At 41.1% G+C, this 16,014-nt stretch overlaps 1 protein-coding gene across 3 annotated transcripts in view; it reads right to left on the bottom strand.

The window, feature by feature from the left end:
• Positions 1–11,269, bottom strand: part of LOC110492647 (GRAM domain-containing protein 4) — a 43,143-nt gene extending 31,874 nt beyond the window's left edge. The window contains exons 1-3 of one of the 3 annotated variants that reach the window (XM_021567123.2): positions 11,132–11,269; positions 2,143–2,350; positions 183–306 (exon numbers count right to left, since the gene is read on the bottom strand). In XM_021567123.2, the coding sequence (XP_021422798.2) occupies positions 183–306; positions 2,143–2,307 (289 nt within the window). In that variant the 5' untranslated portion in view covers positions 2,308–2,350; positions 11,132–11,269. Of the gene's footprint in view, positions 1–182; positions 307–2,142; positions 2,351–2,561; positions 2,627–3,089; positions 3,333–11,131 lie in introns of those variants that run through there. The other 2 variants (XM_021567098.2, XM_036951861.1) reach the window with 2 other exon arrangements.
• Positions 11,270–16,014: the final 4,745 nt, after the last annotated feature.

Here is a 16,014-nt window from a genome sequence, read left to right as displayed (position 1 = left end):
GACTGCATGTGTGAAAATGCCCCAACAGACACATGGACAGGAAAGACAGATATCCAAAGCTGCTGTGAAGATTGGCAATCAAACAACAAAACGTGATGATATCCCTTTTTGCAAATCAAAGACTTCCGGCTAGAGCTCTGACAAACTATCACCTAGGTTGAAACATAAAGTGCAGTACTCACGTAGGAAGTGCTTTTCCAGTAAGGCAACTTCCAGGTGGCCTTTCAAGTCGTTGAGTCGATCTGTCTCAGCCCTCTGGTAGTCCTGGATGGCTGCAGCAGGCATCGTAAGTGTCCCTGGACCAGCCTGGATGTGGGCAAACACAAATGCAGGGGTGAGTGAAGAAGAACAACCTCCTTGCCGATGTGAGCTACCGTAGTCTCTGGTTCAAAACACCTGCACACAGAACCTCAAAATTCTGATATTGCAAAGCAAAGCAAACACACACAAAACACACAAACAAACAAATGGAGGCAAGCTGACTGCAGAATTAATTTCACCCTACAGTTTCTCCCTGCACCCTCCAGCCTGGCTCAAAAACAGCAGTATAATCCTGTATGCCTAGTATCATGACCCAAAGCACTGATAGAGGAACAAAAATTTTGACAAAGAGAGAGAAACAAAGGAGATTGAGATGGTGAGTGCGCAAGAGGAAAGATTGAGAAAGTGAGTGTGAGAGAGAGAGAGAGAGGACTGCTACAGTGAGATAGCCACTAGTGCCAACTTGTACGACACTACTCAGACAACAGAGCTGGGAGAGGCAAAGTCGATTTCATTTCACATCCTCTCAGCAGGAGGAGAGACCGCTCGTGTCAGAAGGGTAGAAATCAGTGCAATAGCAGATTGCAATAGTGCCGCTTGTAAAATGATGAGAATAATAGATGGACTTTAACCCTGTCCCTCTTTGCACCATTTACCCGGAGAAGCAGTGACGCGTTTCACTAGGTCTACTAGCTGACAAATGTAATGTACCTCAATGTATTCCATCCGTGTAAATTAGACCTCAACGTTAATTAGATATAAAAGAGCTAAAGTGCATCAAAAGTGGTAAGTAATGACAGCCAGTCCTGCGACGCGGGTAAATACATCTATTTGACACGAGTTCATAAATCGATTAAAACATAATGACAAAGGTGTCAAGATTATGATAAATAACCAGAGTGAGAAGAACCACACTATTCCTGTTTCCATGAGAACAAGCCCAAGACACAAACAAAATGTGTCACTGTACAGTACTGAACTGGCTGAAGCCCAGTTTCCCAGAACCAAGACGTCTGTGGTTAGACATTACAGGGGCTGTGTTGAAGCCCTAATTCCACTGCACATAGGCGTTCCAGGTCAAAGTTTGTTTGAGACACAGCCACCCTAAAAAGATCAACATCTCCAACTGTCTTCTCTTATTTAGACTCGACGTGCAAGTTGGGTCTTGATATTTAGGAACCAGATCGGCTAGCTGAGCATTTGCACCAGTGGCAAGTTTTCACGTCTTTTGTGTGCATCTGTCAACAACTTTGCACTTTTTTTGGACATTTCATAAAGAACGCAATCAATTTCACCCAGTGTGGAATGATATCAAATAACTTATGGTAACTTTGATCGGTGTTAAAATGGGGAAAACATGCAGTCAACTTTTTCCTCTGAGTAGATCTTCAAAGATCAAGCAGTTTGATCAACCTCTCTCCACAAAAATATGAACAGCAACGCACCAGAATATGCAGTCAAATGAAATAGTAAGATGAAAAATATAGCTGTTCTTCTAATGTGTTCAGGGATGTTGAGTTGGCGGTAGGCCTTGGCACATGTATAGTTTGACTAGACAGCGGTTGTTAAGTCTTTCTCTCCATCCTCGCTTGAGTGAACTACATCAACAGGAAGGGGGTTGAATAAACATGAAAGCCATGTATCAAAGGGGGGACATTTTGGCTTAAACCCCCCCCCTCCCCCTCCCCCTCCCCCTCCCCCTCCCCGAAAATGGAAGCGGCACCTTGGCATGGCGAGTGAGTAGACTTAACAAAGTTATCTGTAAGATTCCAAACTAAGTTAGGAGGCAAATATCTGTTTTGTTTCAGTGAGAATTAGTGAAGTGAAAGAGTCTGAAGAGATGCCAGTTCTGTGGTTCTATTAATACTGATATTCACTTACAGGGTCTTGCAGTTCTTCAGTGTCTTTCATTTCAAGTGAGGGCCGAGGCTTCATCAGAATCTCTTCGCTACATTCAGTGTCAGATGTGTTGGGCGAGTCGCCCAGATCCAGAAACACATCTGTCCGCTGGCCCCGGAACCGGATTTTGTCCAACCGCTTAAGCATGTTAAACACAGTCGTCTTTATCTTAACATGGCGTATGGCATCCCTGTAGGGACAAAAAGGAAGAAAGACACAGGTGGTTAGATTAAAATATTGTACCGCCAACTCACTGACCAGGATGTGTCTCCATAAGGCATTGTATTGTCATTGTTAGGTTCTAATTATCAGAGTAAATACTCAGACACTATGAAAGCTCAAACCAAGTGTATTCTTCCCAGAGGATCGAACAGCTGAACAGACAAAGACATGGTTCCCACCCGTGGTAGTATACATAACCCACTTTGGGTGCAGTCTCCTCCTTATCACAAAACATTGCATCATTATTGCTAGGCAGGGAGCTAAGTAAGCGGGTTCCTCCCCTTATCAGTACAGCCACACGTGACCGTTTTCCCTGCACTCAGCCCCCCCCCCCCCCCCCCCCCCCAGCTTCATTATGGCACCCCTCATGTCTCTTTTATAACTAATGATTAATAAATAGCTCAAGCTCAGAAATCCTATCATCATCATTAATAAAAATATCGGAAAATGATACAACTATATGAATATGACCAATTCTAAATGCCAATATAAAGATTCCTGTGCAGCAATATAATACTTACATGTGCAATCCACAAGGACATTGCATTCTAGCACAGGCATGAGGAGGGAGGTATGAACGGCATAGTCATCCACATACAGTCATTCAATTCTGCAAGAGTAATGGGCACACAGCATGATTTCATTCCTATCAATTTCCTACAGGAGAAATAAAACCTTCTACTCAAAATCAGTAATGAGACACTTACCGTAGAATAAACTTGACTCCCATCACTTCTCTACATGATTAGACAATTCTAAAACGATGACAAAATAGCCAAATGGTGGGCAGGAAGAATGTCTATTTCTTCTACCTTAACTTTGATCCCTTTTCATCTAGAATCTATTTTTCGAAGTATTATTCTTTCCCCAAAACTTAACTTGCTATACATGTTGCACCAGCAAAGTAGGGCCAGAGCGGTGTGAGACCAATGTGACTGAGGCGGTGTGGGTGAGTTGGGCAATGATTTTAGGGCTGGGTCGTTCCAGCATTATCTCTTTACTCTATGTAGGTCAGACAGAATGCTGGACCCTTTAGCCTCTGCCCAGAGAGAGAGATTGAAAGAGAGTGGAAAAGAGAAAAAGGTTGAAGGAGAAAGAGAGATGTGGTACATGGCCAACTTGCATCATTAATTAGGAGACTAGGCACCCTTTATAAGACGAGAGGTTTAATTTAGGAGGGTTTTGATTTGAACAAAACTTTCCATACATATTTGCCCCTGGTTAAATATACTTTTTGGACCTGAATGCAAAAACATTCAAGAGATATAGAGGTGCCCAAAGTTCACCCATTTTGCATATCCCGCAATACAATGAGACATCCATGTCTGCATCACTGGAAAAGATAAATGGTTGAGTTTGATATATAAGCTTACAAAAAAGGTTGACAAACTATTTGATAATGTCAACAAAACAATTTTACTTTTTTCAACTTGATTGAATTCCACCTGTGGTAAATTCAATTGATTGGAAATTATTTGGAAAGGCACACACCCCCATCTACAGTATATAAGGTCCCACAGATGACAGTGCAAGGCAGTTTTCAAATGCACCGTATGTGTGACACATGTTAATGTTTTTAAATGTATGTAAATTGGAGTCTTGTGCCTGTAATGTCTTTTTCGTTGTGTGTCTGACCGCAGTAAGACTAGCTGTTGCCATTGGCGTCGGCTAACGGGGATCCTAATAAATCAAATCCAAATCCCAAAGGTTCTCAACTATAAGCACAGCTTACTGGTGGGACCATGTGAAATACAATCCCGACACTCTGTTTTATCGTTTAATAATCATTGCTTGCGATAAGGTTTTCGAAACATATGGATCTTATCTTTCATATCAGCATGAATCTTTCAACAACAAAAAAAAGATACACTTGCTGTAGCAGGTTTGCACAGATCCATACGGCTGTGACATTCAAGTTTATCAACTTTCAAGGCAGAATTATTTTCCCATGACATATCATTTTGTAGCTCTGTCTCTACTTTTATCCAACATTTAAAAAAATTGCAGGCCTCCCGAGTGGCACAGCGGTCTAAGGGACTGAATTGCAGTGCTAGCTGCAGCACTACAGATCCTGGCTGTGTCGCAGCTATCCGCGACCGGGTTGTCCTTGTCCCATCGCGCTCTAACGACTCCTGTGGTAGGCCGGGCGCATGCACGCTGACACGGTCACCAGGTGTACGGTGTTTCCTCCGACACATTGGTGTGGCTGGCTTCTGGGTTAAGCGAGCATTGTGTCAAGAAGCAGTGGCTTGGCGGAGTCGTGTTTTCGGAGGACGCACAGCTCTCGACCTTTGCCTCTCCCGAGTCCATACGGGAGTTGCAGCAATGGGGCAGGACTAACTACAAATTGGATACCACAAAATTGGGGAGGAAAAGGTGTAAAAAAATGTTTATAACAAAACGACATACAAAAGAAACTGACGAAGGGTGGCTACTTTGAAGAACCTCAAATATAACATATATTTTGATTTGTTAAACACTTTTTTGGTTACTACATGATTCCATGTTAGTTCATAGTTTTGTTGTCTTCATTATTATTCCACAAAGCAGAAAATAGTAAAAAAATAAAGAAACACCCTGGAATGAGTAGGTGTCCAAACTTTTGACTGGTATTATATATATATATATCAGTATATAAACACTTTTTCCCTTAAAAGTTATGAGGTCCAAAAGGCACCACATCAAGATAATGTGTAATGTGATGTAGCATGTCAGAGGAAGATGTGTGTAGCTCACGTTAGCTAGCTACCTTGCTAACAACAGCTAACTGTAGTACATTGGCATTTAGGTCAATACAGGACAGGATCTTGGATAGTATCTTCCAAGCTTAGGATGTAGCCAGCTTGCTTTCAATGATGTTTCAACTCAAACTGGCTAGCCAACTTGTTTCAACTCTGACAAAAAATATAACTAACCCAGATTTGCAAGTTAAGTAGCTAGCTAGCATTTCGGCTTCATCTTCTAACCCAAAACATGCCTGTTCTCATTAATGTTTGTGTATTTTCTAAGGCAAAAACGAATTAAGGATGGTACTTGTCAACTAAAAATACAGCTATGGCTCTGGCAGCAAATATCAACATGTGTCAGCAAGCAATGTAATTACAGCTGTTTGCATAGTCATGGCATCAGCGTCACTGGCCTGAAACGATTCTGTAGTTACAGTCTCTCTTTTAGCATATAAATTGTTTCCAAACTAGAGAAAGTTATTTTTCCTCGCTATATGTTTATTGGGTGATACTTTATTCCATTCACAGGCCAAGTACAGAACCTGGTGGATTTATTGTTCAGCAGCGTCGTGGGAACCCTGCTAACATATCAAGAGCTGTTACAGAAGGCTGAGGCAGTGGCCAGACACCAGTCCCGCTTCAGAGTAATGGAGGACACTTGAATCAGGTTGGGCACATTTGATCTGGTCAATATACTATCTATCCTGGAATTCACCTAACCACCATTAATCATGTAATCAGTGCTATATGTCTTGTATGTTGTAAGGTGTCCCCTTCCACTGTCTGTGCCACTGGACTACTCCTGGGCCCGAGTGAGTAATGCCAACCAATCAGTAACACACTGGCATGTGTCCCTTGTGAATTAGCATCTCTGATTGACTATGTTCAACCGTGTATTTACATGTGGCTTCCATGACGGTATGGTGGCAGTCTCTCGCTCTCTCCCTCTGTGCTATAGGAGCTGGGTTGGATACAGGAGCCAAAGTCAGGCTCCTTCATGACCAGTATCTGTGACGAGGGGCCTGGAGCTGATCTATGCTACCATGCCCATCAGGCATTGGCAAACACCTCAGAAGGGACAAAAGGTGATTGCTAATAAGACAGTACATCACAAGTGTTTAATAATATCACCCTTTTGATACGTGTCACTCATCAACCCTTCCTTGTTTTTTCAACAGATGGGCAGAAGAGATACTTTTGAAATGGAGTCCTGAAACAAGTTGATACTGATGTCTGAATTGGGAGAGACCTTACACTCAGCATTTAAATTATACAAGACATCTATTACTTTTTATCGTCTTTTGTTATTATTGAGTCGAATGGTACTATCAAACATTAGTGGGTACTTCTTTCTTACACGTGACACCGTACTGGAAGGTATAATATTTGCACATTGTTATATTAGCAGAATATGGTTTATTCTACATGAAACTGTCACAACTTGAAAGTTATCAAAACACTGTTTAGAATATCTGCATAAGTTGAGCAATTACACTCTTCTCATATTACTCTGTCGGCTACGGACCTATTCAAAGCTTCCTTCTGGCGGAAGCTTTGAATTAGACAGCCTACGGAGTGGTATTAGAAGAGGGTCATCCTCTTGCATCTTACATCTGCCTGTATTTATTGAACTCTGCCTGCTGGACCCATGGTTTGAGGCAAATGCAGTCATATCCAGGATAGAGTGTCATGCATTCCAGCCCGCTTGCCACTTCCTCAACCACTGGAGACTTGAAGACAGAATCTCACCCAGAGAGCTGTGCATATCAGTGTGTGCTTAAGGCTTCAGTTTGGCTGGTGCCTAGCCGAACTCGGCTAGCCGAAAGGAAGGAGTGTGCTTACAAGACCTTCACTTGAAAAATGAGAAAAAAAGCAACCATAGTACTGTTTGTTCATTTTGAGACGCCGTAGCTAGTATACACTTCCTCAAAAGTCTGAATTAATCTAACTCAAGAAATCGGTCATTAATTTTGACGTTTTTGCAGAGCAGATCTTAGTCTCGCAATTTTACATCTAACTAAGATATTTGGTGCAGTATTTCACCAAGAACTGAATTAGCTTTCCATCTTGAGATGGCGAATCAGTCTGGAGAGGAGAAGTCCTCAACTTCAAAACTTTATTCTCTCCATAGCAAAGCTAGATTAGCTTACCTCACTATACTCACTACTGGTCTTGTTTGTTGTGATTGAATGCCAAAGACACACCCAAGAAACAACCACATCAAACCACACGCTCAAGACAAGTCTAGTTTGACTTTTGTCATAGCTGCAAGGATTTCTAAATGAGCATTGATGAAAAACAAGGCCAAATCAGGAAGTGCGGTCGCCCTTTAACAAAACTCCCCCAGCCAGAAGATAACTTCATGAATAGATGCTAAAGTCTAAGAATGGACTAAGGTTAACCATTAATCTTTTCTGAGTTAAAGGGTTTGACATATGCAGCTAAGCCCTAACGATTGAGAGAAAATCATGAGCAGAAAGGTGTGATGGCTGTGTCTGTGCACAAAGGCAAAGTAAACAGAGCAATGAGAAGACTAAAATCCTCTAAGCCCATAGGGTAAATCCATTTGAATTCAGTCACTTTTTGAAAGCAGCCCTTTTGATTTGAATGATACATTCTATAGATATTTGCCCATTGTAGAAGTACTCAGAAAGTAACTTTTTGGACCTGAATGCCATACCCCACCATACCATCACTGGAAAAGATAAAGGGTTGAGTTTGATATCATTTAAAAGCTGGAAGAATTTTTTTTTTTTTTTAATAAGACAAATTGTAATTTTCTAAACTTTTAACAGCAATTATCAAAAAATGCTTCTACTCCGATTTTTTCCATATGTTGTAGCTTAGACCCGATTTTACATTATCTAAGGTTTTGTGTTGTGCCCACTCTTGAATGCACAGTGGGTGTCATGTTTTGACTGATAAATGTACTAAAATTGGAAGAGAAAGAAATTGACATTTCTACTTTCAAATGCTACCACCAACAGGATTGGGTGTCCACACATCAGAAAATGTTGACTTGAATGGAAATATCCCTTTTAAATTATACTGTCAAACTCAATAGGAAACCAATTGAAATGATAGAAATATGGATAATGAATAGACATGATCATTTAAGTTGACGCTCAATGGTGGGTGTGGTAAAAATGTAAATAAAAATGTCAATGGTATACCAACTAAATTGCAGTGGTCTGAAGGGATAGGTCCATTCTATGAATTATATTTATACGATTGAAATGAAACCCACCCTGTACTCAAGAGCATGTTGTGTCTCAAATAATGACGGGCACAACACAAAAACCTCAGATGATGTGAAATAGGGTATACGCTACAACATACAGTGCCTTCGGAAAGTCTTCAGACCACTTCACTTTTTCCACTTTGTTATGTTACCACCTTATTCTAAAATGGATTAAATAAAAAAAAATCCTCAATCTTTACACAGTACCCCATAACGACAAAGCGAAAACATGATTTTAAAAATCTTTCACATGTATAACAAACAAAAACTGAAATACCTTATTTACATAAGTATTCAAACCCTTTGCTTTGAGACTCGAAATTGGGCTCAAGTGCATCCTGTTTCCATTGATCATCCTTGAGTTGTTTCTAAAACTTGATTGGAGTTCACCTGTGGTATATTAAATTAAATTGGACATGATTTGTAAAGGCATACACCGTGTCTATATAAGGTCCCATAGTTGAAAGTGCATGTCAGAGCAAAAACCGAGCCATGAGGTCGAAGGAATTGTCTGTAGAGCTCTGAGACAGGATTGCGTCGAGGCACTGATCTGGGGAAGGGTACCAAAGATGCCTGCAGCATTGAAGGTCTCCAAGAACATAGTGGCCTCCATCATTCTTAAAAATGGAAGAAGTTTGGAACCACCAAAACTCTTCCTATAGTTGGCAGTCTGGTCAAACTGAGAAATCATTGACCCGATGGTCACTGACAGAGGTCCAGAGTTCCTCTGTGGAGATGGATGAACCTTCCAGAAGGACAACCATCTCTGCAGCACTCCACCAATCAGGCCTTTATGGTATCGTGGCCAGAAGGAACTCTTTCACCTGAATGCCAAGTGTCACTTCTGGAGGAAACCTGGCACCATCCCTACGGTGAAGCACGGTGGTGGCAGTATCTTTCCGAATTAACTGTATGTGAATATGAAAATACGTGCGTTTAGATAATTGATGTTAAAGGTTTAAAAAAATCTATTAAAATATTTTTTTAGAGAAATAATCCAATTATTTGAGAACACTTTAAGCTTTTAAATGATAATCAATCAACCGTTTATCTTTTACAGTGATGAAGACATGAATGTCGCATGGTATGGTGGGGTATGAAAAATGGGTCAACTTTGAGCCCCTTTATACACTGAATGTTTTGGCATTCTGGTCCAAAAAGTACATTTCTGACTGCTTCTTCCATGAGCAAATATGTATGGAAAGTTGTTTAAATCAAAATGAATGCTGACAAAAAGTGGTTGAATTCATATGGATTTACCCTATTTTCAGTCCTTGCTGATCAGGAGGAAAGGGAGCATAGTGCAACTTTCTTTTCTCTCACAAATCCAATGACTTTATCATGGAAGATGTAAAGGGTAAAGGTCTTATGTGACAGTGTTGTCACATTCCCAAAATGTTTACATCGATACCGGGTTTGGTATCACGATTTTCAATACTATCACGATACCACAGCAAAAAAGGCATATTAACCAAAATCAGAGAATGGCACTTGAGCCAGAGAGAAACTGTGCTGTTTAATCGTTGGGCAAATGTTGAGTTCAATATCATTCAATTTTACATGTCAACAATTTTCAGTGACAGCCATGTATGCATTAATGAATAAATCATATAATCAATTTGACTTTGGTAACAGTGATCATTTATTTTAATGGTAAATTTCTATTGGGTAAATCAAGCCTAGGCCTATTCATAATACAGTTGATTGAATATTCAATAGGTGTGTGTGCAAGCATTGAGTTATTGAGCTTGTTTTATTGTACTGATCAACAATATCTGCATAAAAATAGCTTATTTTACAAAAGTGCCCACTATCTCGAATCAGTAATGTGGTCATTCACGAGGTGGCCTGTGGAAGCCCTATTCACAGACACAGTCAGTTCGCTGAGGCAATAGATCATCTTTGGGAGAGACGTGAGAGAGACCCATTAAGTGAACGAATAAAGTTTAGGCGGCAATCAGATTTGAAATCAGCATATTTTGCGCTACAATGTACAAAGTTAGTGATTTTTTTTCTTCTTATGGTGGGTTGTGCCAAGATGGAGGCGCGTAGTGTTCAAAACTGCACCCCTTTTAGTGATCTAGTGTAAATGTATATCATTGGGTGCAACACACTAAGAACCACTCCCTGAACAGGAGATCAATAAGCTTATAAATATTAATGACAGAGAGGCAGTATGGTACATGTTGTTTGGTCCTTTAGGTTGTACTGTCTTTGTTAATGGTCATTATGTGTTTTTAAATGGGCCAACAGACTGAATTATGTAGCTGCTGGGCAGATTACATCGCCACATATCACTGCAAAATGAAATGTAAAAATCCGAACGTTCAAGTGCAAGACGTTTGGATGAGGGTTTGTAGAAACACATGTACAAACATCATTTCGTTATACGATGTTGCGCCGTCACCAGCTCATCTTGATTGAAGAACATTGTTACAGTGTAACGTTTGATTGTTTAAATATTGTAAAGCAGACAAAAGTAGCCAGTTTTAGTCGTAGTAGTGGCTAACACAAAAGTAAAAGGAGGCAATGGTACATATAAGAAAGACATTAACAGTAGGTTATGCTAGGCTAAATTATAGAATTATATCAAAAACTATAAATGTGGTCAGGGGAAGGAAGACACGTTGTGAAAATATCATGTTCTCTATGAGCGCAGAATGAGAGCCTGATATCGAATTAAACCAATATATGTTGGTGCCACGAGAAATTGCACAGGACTGCGCCTGTTGCTCTTGGAACTGAGGTTAAATAAATAAGAACCGGTCAGAAAGTTTCTTACCCATAACGAAATCAGCAACAAAGTTCCATTAACGCTGTTGTTAGTCCGTCGGTCGCCCTTTCTCACCTGTCAGTGTTTCATAGACCAGTGTGCTGTGGACAACAATAGCGGAATCGGCGGTTCGCCTTCAAATTAAAAGTCACCCATTGAAACTGATGCAATTTGACTAGATGATGCTATACAAGGTTAGACTGTTGTTATTTAAGTTCAGCAAAAGAAAACAATTAGTTATTTTGACACAAAGTAAACATCAATTGGAATCCCAGCTAGCACCAGGACTCTAGCCGAATTCGTTTGAGTGAAGCCATGCTTGTCTGAGAGTCAACTACATGGCCGTTGATGTAAAAATTTTATACTTTAGATTCATATTGTAGAGGGGAGTGGAGAGGGGCATTTTCACCTCTCTGAAAATGTAGGCCTATGGAGGTGTCCCAATCCGGGGATTCTCGAGTGTAGCCCATGAAGATCCCACACCGCATGAACCCGAGGGGGGCGCCAAACCTGGACAGGTGGATCACGTCATTGACTCAACCCACTCAAGTGACGCACCCCTCCTAGGGACGGGATGGAAGAGCACCAGTAAGCCAGTGACTCACAGAGACAGCAAGGGTGGTTCGTCGCTCCAGTGCCTTTGCGTTCACCTTCACACATGGGTAGGCAGACCATTCCATACAAATGAAGCTCTACAGAAGAAAGCCCTGCCTCCAGCTGTTTGCTTAGAAATTCTAGGAACAATAAGGAGGCCTGCGTCTTGTGACCGTAGTGAACATGTAGGTATGTACGGCAGAACCAAATTGGAAAGATAGGTAGGAGCAAGCCCATGTAATGTAGGTTAGCAGTAAAACCTTGAAATCAGCCCTTGCCTTTACAGGAAGCCAGTGTAGAGAGGCTAGCACTGGAGAAATATGATCAAAATTCTGGGGTTCTAGTCAAGATTCTAGCAACTGTGTTTACCACTAACTGAAGTCTATTTAGTTCTTTATCTGGTAGCCGGAAAGTAGAGCATTGCAGTAGTCTACTCTTGAAGTGACAAAAGCATGAATTTACTTTGCTGCATCATTTTTGGACAGAAATGTTCAGATTTTTGCAATGTTACAAAGATGGAAAAAAGCTGTCCTTGTAACAGCCTTGATATGTTCAGGGTCCAGAGTAACACAGAGGTCCTTCACAGTTTTATTTGAGATGACTGTACAACCATCAAGATGAATTGTTCAGATCCAACAGAAAATATTTTTGTTTCTTTGTACTTAGAACTAGCATCTCTGTTTTGTCCGAGTTTAAAAGTAAAACATTTACCGCCATCCACTTCCTTATATCTGAAACAGTCTTCCAGGTAGGGCAGTTTTGGGGCTTCACCATGTTTCATTAAAATGTACAGCTGTTAACATTATGTTTCCGAATGACATCACCAAGAGATAAAATATATAGTGAAAACAATAGTGGTCCTAAAACAGAACCTTGAGGAACACCGAAACTTACAGTTGATTTGTCAGAGGACAAACCATCCACAGAGACAAACTTTTCAACAAAGAAATTGAGCGGAATGGGAGATTCGATATAGGCCGATAGTTTTTTTTCTTGGTCAAGGTTTATCTTTTTTATGAGAGGCTTTATTACTGCCACTTTTAGTGAGTTTGGTACACATCTGGTGGATAGGGAGACATGTATTATGTTCAACATAGGAGCGCCAAGCAAAGGAAGCAGCTCTTTCAGTAGTTTTGTTGGAATAGGGTTCAGGATGCAGGTTGAAGGTTTAGAGGCCATTACTATTTTCATTAATGTGTCAAAATGTATAGAATTAAAAACCTTGAGTGTCTCCCTTGATGCTAGGTCCTGGCAGTGTTGTGCAGACTCGGGACAACTGAGCTTTGGAGAAATACGCAGATTTAAAGAGGAGTCCGTAATTTGCTTTCTAATAATCATGATCTTTTCTTCAAAGAAGTTCATGGATGTATCACTGCTGAAGTGAAAACCATCCTCTTGGGGAATGCTGCTTTTTAGTTAGCTTTGCGACAGTATCAAAAATACATGTTGGATTGTTTTTATTCTCCTCAATTAAGTTGGAAAAATAGGATTATTGAGCAGCAGTGAGGGCTCTTCGATACTGCACGGTACTGTCTTTCCAAGCCAATTCGGAAGACTTCCAATTTGGTGTAGCACTATTTACGTTCTAATTTTCTGGAAGCTTGCTTCAGGACTCTGGTATTTTCTGTATACCAGGGAGCTAGTTCCTCATGACAAATGTTTTTTGTTTTTAGGGGTGCAACTGCATCTAGGGTATTACGCAAGGTTACATTTAGTTTCTCAGTTCGGTGGTTAACCGATTTTTGTACTCTGACGTCCTTGGGTAGGCGGAGGGAGTCTAGAAGGGCATCAAGGAATATTTGGGTTGCCCAAGAATTTATAGCATGGTTTTTGATGATCCTTTGGGATTGGGTCGGAGCAGATTATTTGTTGTGATTCCAAACTTAATAAAATGGTGGTCCGATTGTCCAGGATTATGAGGAAAAACATTAAGATTCACAATATTTATTCCACGGGACAAAACTAGGTCCATAGTATGACTGTGGCAGTGAGTAGGTCCGGAGACATGTTGGACAAGGAGAGGCCTCATTTAACACAATAAATTCATCAGGCTTAAGCCATGTTTCAGTCAGGCCAATCACATCAAGATTAAGATCAGTGATTAGTTCATTGACTATAACTGCCTTGGAAGTGAGGGATCTAACATTAAGTAGCCCTATTTTGAGATGTGAGATATCAAAATCTCTTTCAATAATGACAGGAATGGAGGAGGTCTTCATTCCAGTGAGATTGCTAAAGCGAACACCGCCATGTTTAGTTTTGCCCAACCTAGATCGAGGCACAGACAAGGTTTCAATGGGGATAGCTGAGCTGACTACACTGACTGCTAGTGTCAGATCCCACTAAGACTCCACTAAGCTGTCAGGCTGGCTAACAGCCTGTTGCCTGGCCTGCACCCTGGCAGCCTGGCCTGTAACCTGGCAGCCTGGCAGCCTGCAATCAACGTAAGCTAAATATGATGTGCCTGTCCATGGTTCTGATTTCTGTGTGCGTGTGTGTGCAAGTAGAACATATGTTGACTCACCCTACTTGTAGAGATATTCCAATGCCATCCTCCTCACTTTCATGTTGACGAAACAGTCTATCACTCTGTCATACAGTACACACTTGTATTTTTTGTTGTCATAGGTTAAAATGGCTCAAATGCTTGCTCGCTAGCCTAACTTCCATTCATGAGCAATGCTAGCTAGTTAACATTAGTATTTTACATCAAAGTACATATTGAACTTCCATCCTCTCAGGCCAGGGGCACAATGTATGAATGTATGGTTGGATCAGAATCGGCGTTATAATCATTGGCTAGTACAGAGAATTAAGTAAAACCAGAAGTCCAAACCCCTATCTTCCTCCATGGCTAATTTAGGAAAGGACCAATTTTAGCTAGCTGGCAGGCCACCGGAGGACAACAACACAAGGAGATGCAACAATTCAAGTTTCTATCAATGACGTACAGTATGCTCTCAATGCGGTTATATAGGAGTGACACCAAAAATTGTCAACTTAACTCTATTTCATGAACTGCATTGTTGGTTAAGGGCTTGTAAGTATGGTCTACATCTGTTTTATTCGGCTCATGTGACAAATAACATTTGATTTGACATCCAAGCTGGCTTCCCTTGACACTTTTTTTGGGTGCACCAGGACCATTCACAGTTGAGTTCGCTCAGTTTTTGGCAATTTATTTTGGATACTTTTTTCGTCAAGGGAAGCCAAATGCTTGTGCTTCCCTTGTATTGCATTCAACGCTACGGGCGGCAACAATGTCATACTCGTTTGGGCCAGACGGTATGAAATAGATGGCCTACACGTAGAGAGAGGGCGCTGTATTGCTTGCTAGGATGCCTTATCCTGTAACGGTTCTCTTCGGGTGAAGTAGAGGCGGACCAAAATGCAGCGTGGTGGTTATTCATGGTTTTTAATGAAGACGCTACACATGAACAAACTAACGAAAACAATAAACGTGAGAACTCAAAACAGCCCTATCTGGTGCAAACACAAAGACAGGAACAATCACCCACAAACACAGTGAAACCCAGGCTATCTAAATATGGTTTCCAATCAGAGACAATGACTAACACCTGCCTCTGATTGAGAACCATCAGGCCAGACATAGAAATAGACAAACAAGACAAACAACATAGAATGCCCACTCAGATCACACCCTGACCAACCAAAACATAGAAACATACAAAGCAAACTATGGTCAGGGTGTGACAGTACCCCCCCCCCCCCCCCCCCCCCCCCCCCCCCAAGGTGCGGACTCCGGACGCAAAACATGACATATGTGACATATCCGGTGAGATGCATTCAGCCTCTTGCGAATTGAAGGAAAATTATGAAACATAGAGAGGCAAAAGATCAAATATTTGATGTCTAAAAAATATTGGTCAATTTTTTGGGGGAAGCCTGGCTTCTCTTGGCATCCATGAATACACACCACTGGTGATGGGGTTGGCGACGGCAGTGATGAGGACCCAGGCCCAGCGAGTGCATAGGTCAAAAGGTGGTGTACCCTGAGGTGAGAGCCCAGATTTTATGCATTTCCTTCATTTGCTGTTATTACCTTCAGGCAAATCTTGAAATGACCTCAATGTATCCGAATAGGAGCAGGGGCATTTTTAATCGACACCAGATCGATCGTCAGCCATTTTCAGTCCTTTTCTTCTTCGTCTGTCATCTAACTAAAAAGGTGAAAAAGTTATGAAACGGTATGAACATTTCATATCACGATTATAGTGACCAAAATTATCCCGGTTATCAGTATTATCGCAGTATTGTTAAAATGTGCTGGGAATGTT

Source organism: Oncorhynchus mykiss, chromosome 2, assembly GCF_013265735.2.
Source record: "Oncorhynchus mykiss isolate Arlee chromosome 2, USDA_OmykA_1.1, whole genome shotgun sequence".
Taxonomy (NCBI): Eukaryota; Metazoa; Chordata; class Actinopteri; order Salmoniformes; family Salmonidae; genus Oncorhynchus; species Oncorhynchus mykiss.
The sequence above is the reverse complement of the archived record's forward strand: the minus strand, read 5'-3'. Positions and strand labels throughout refer to the sequence as shown.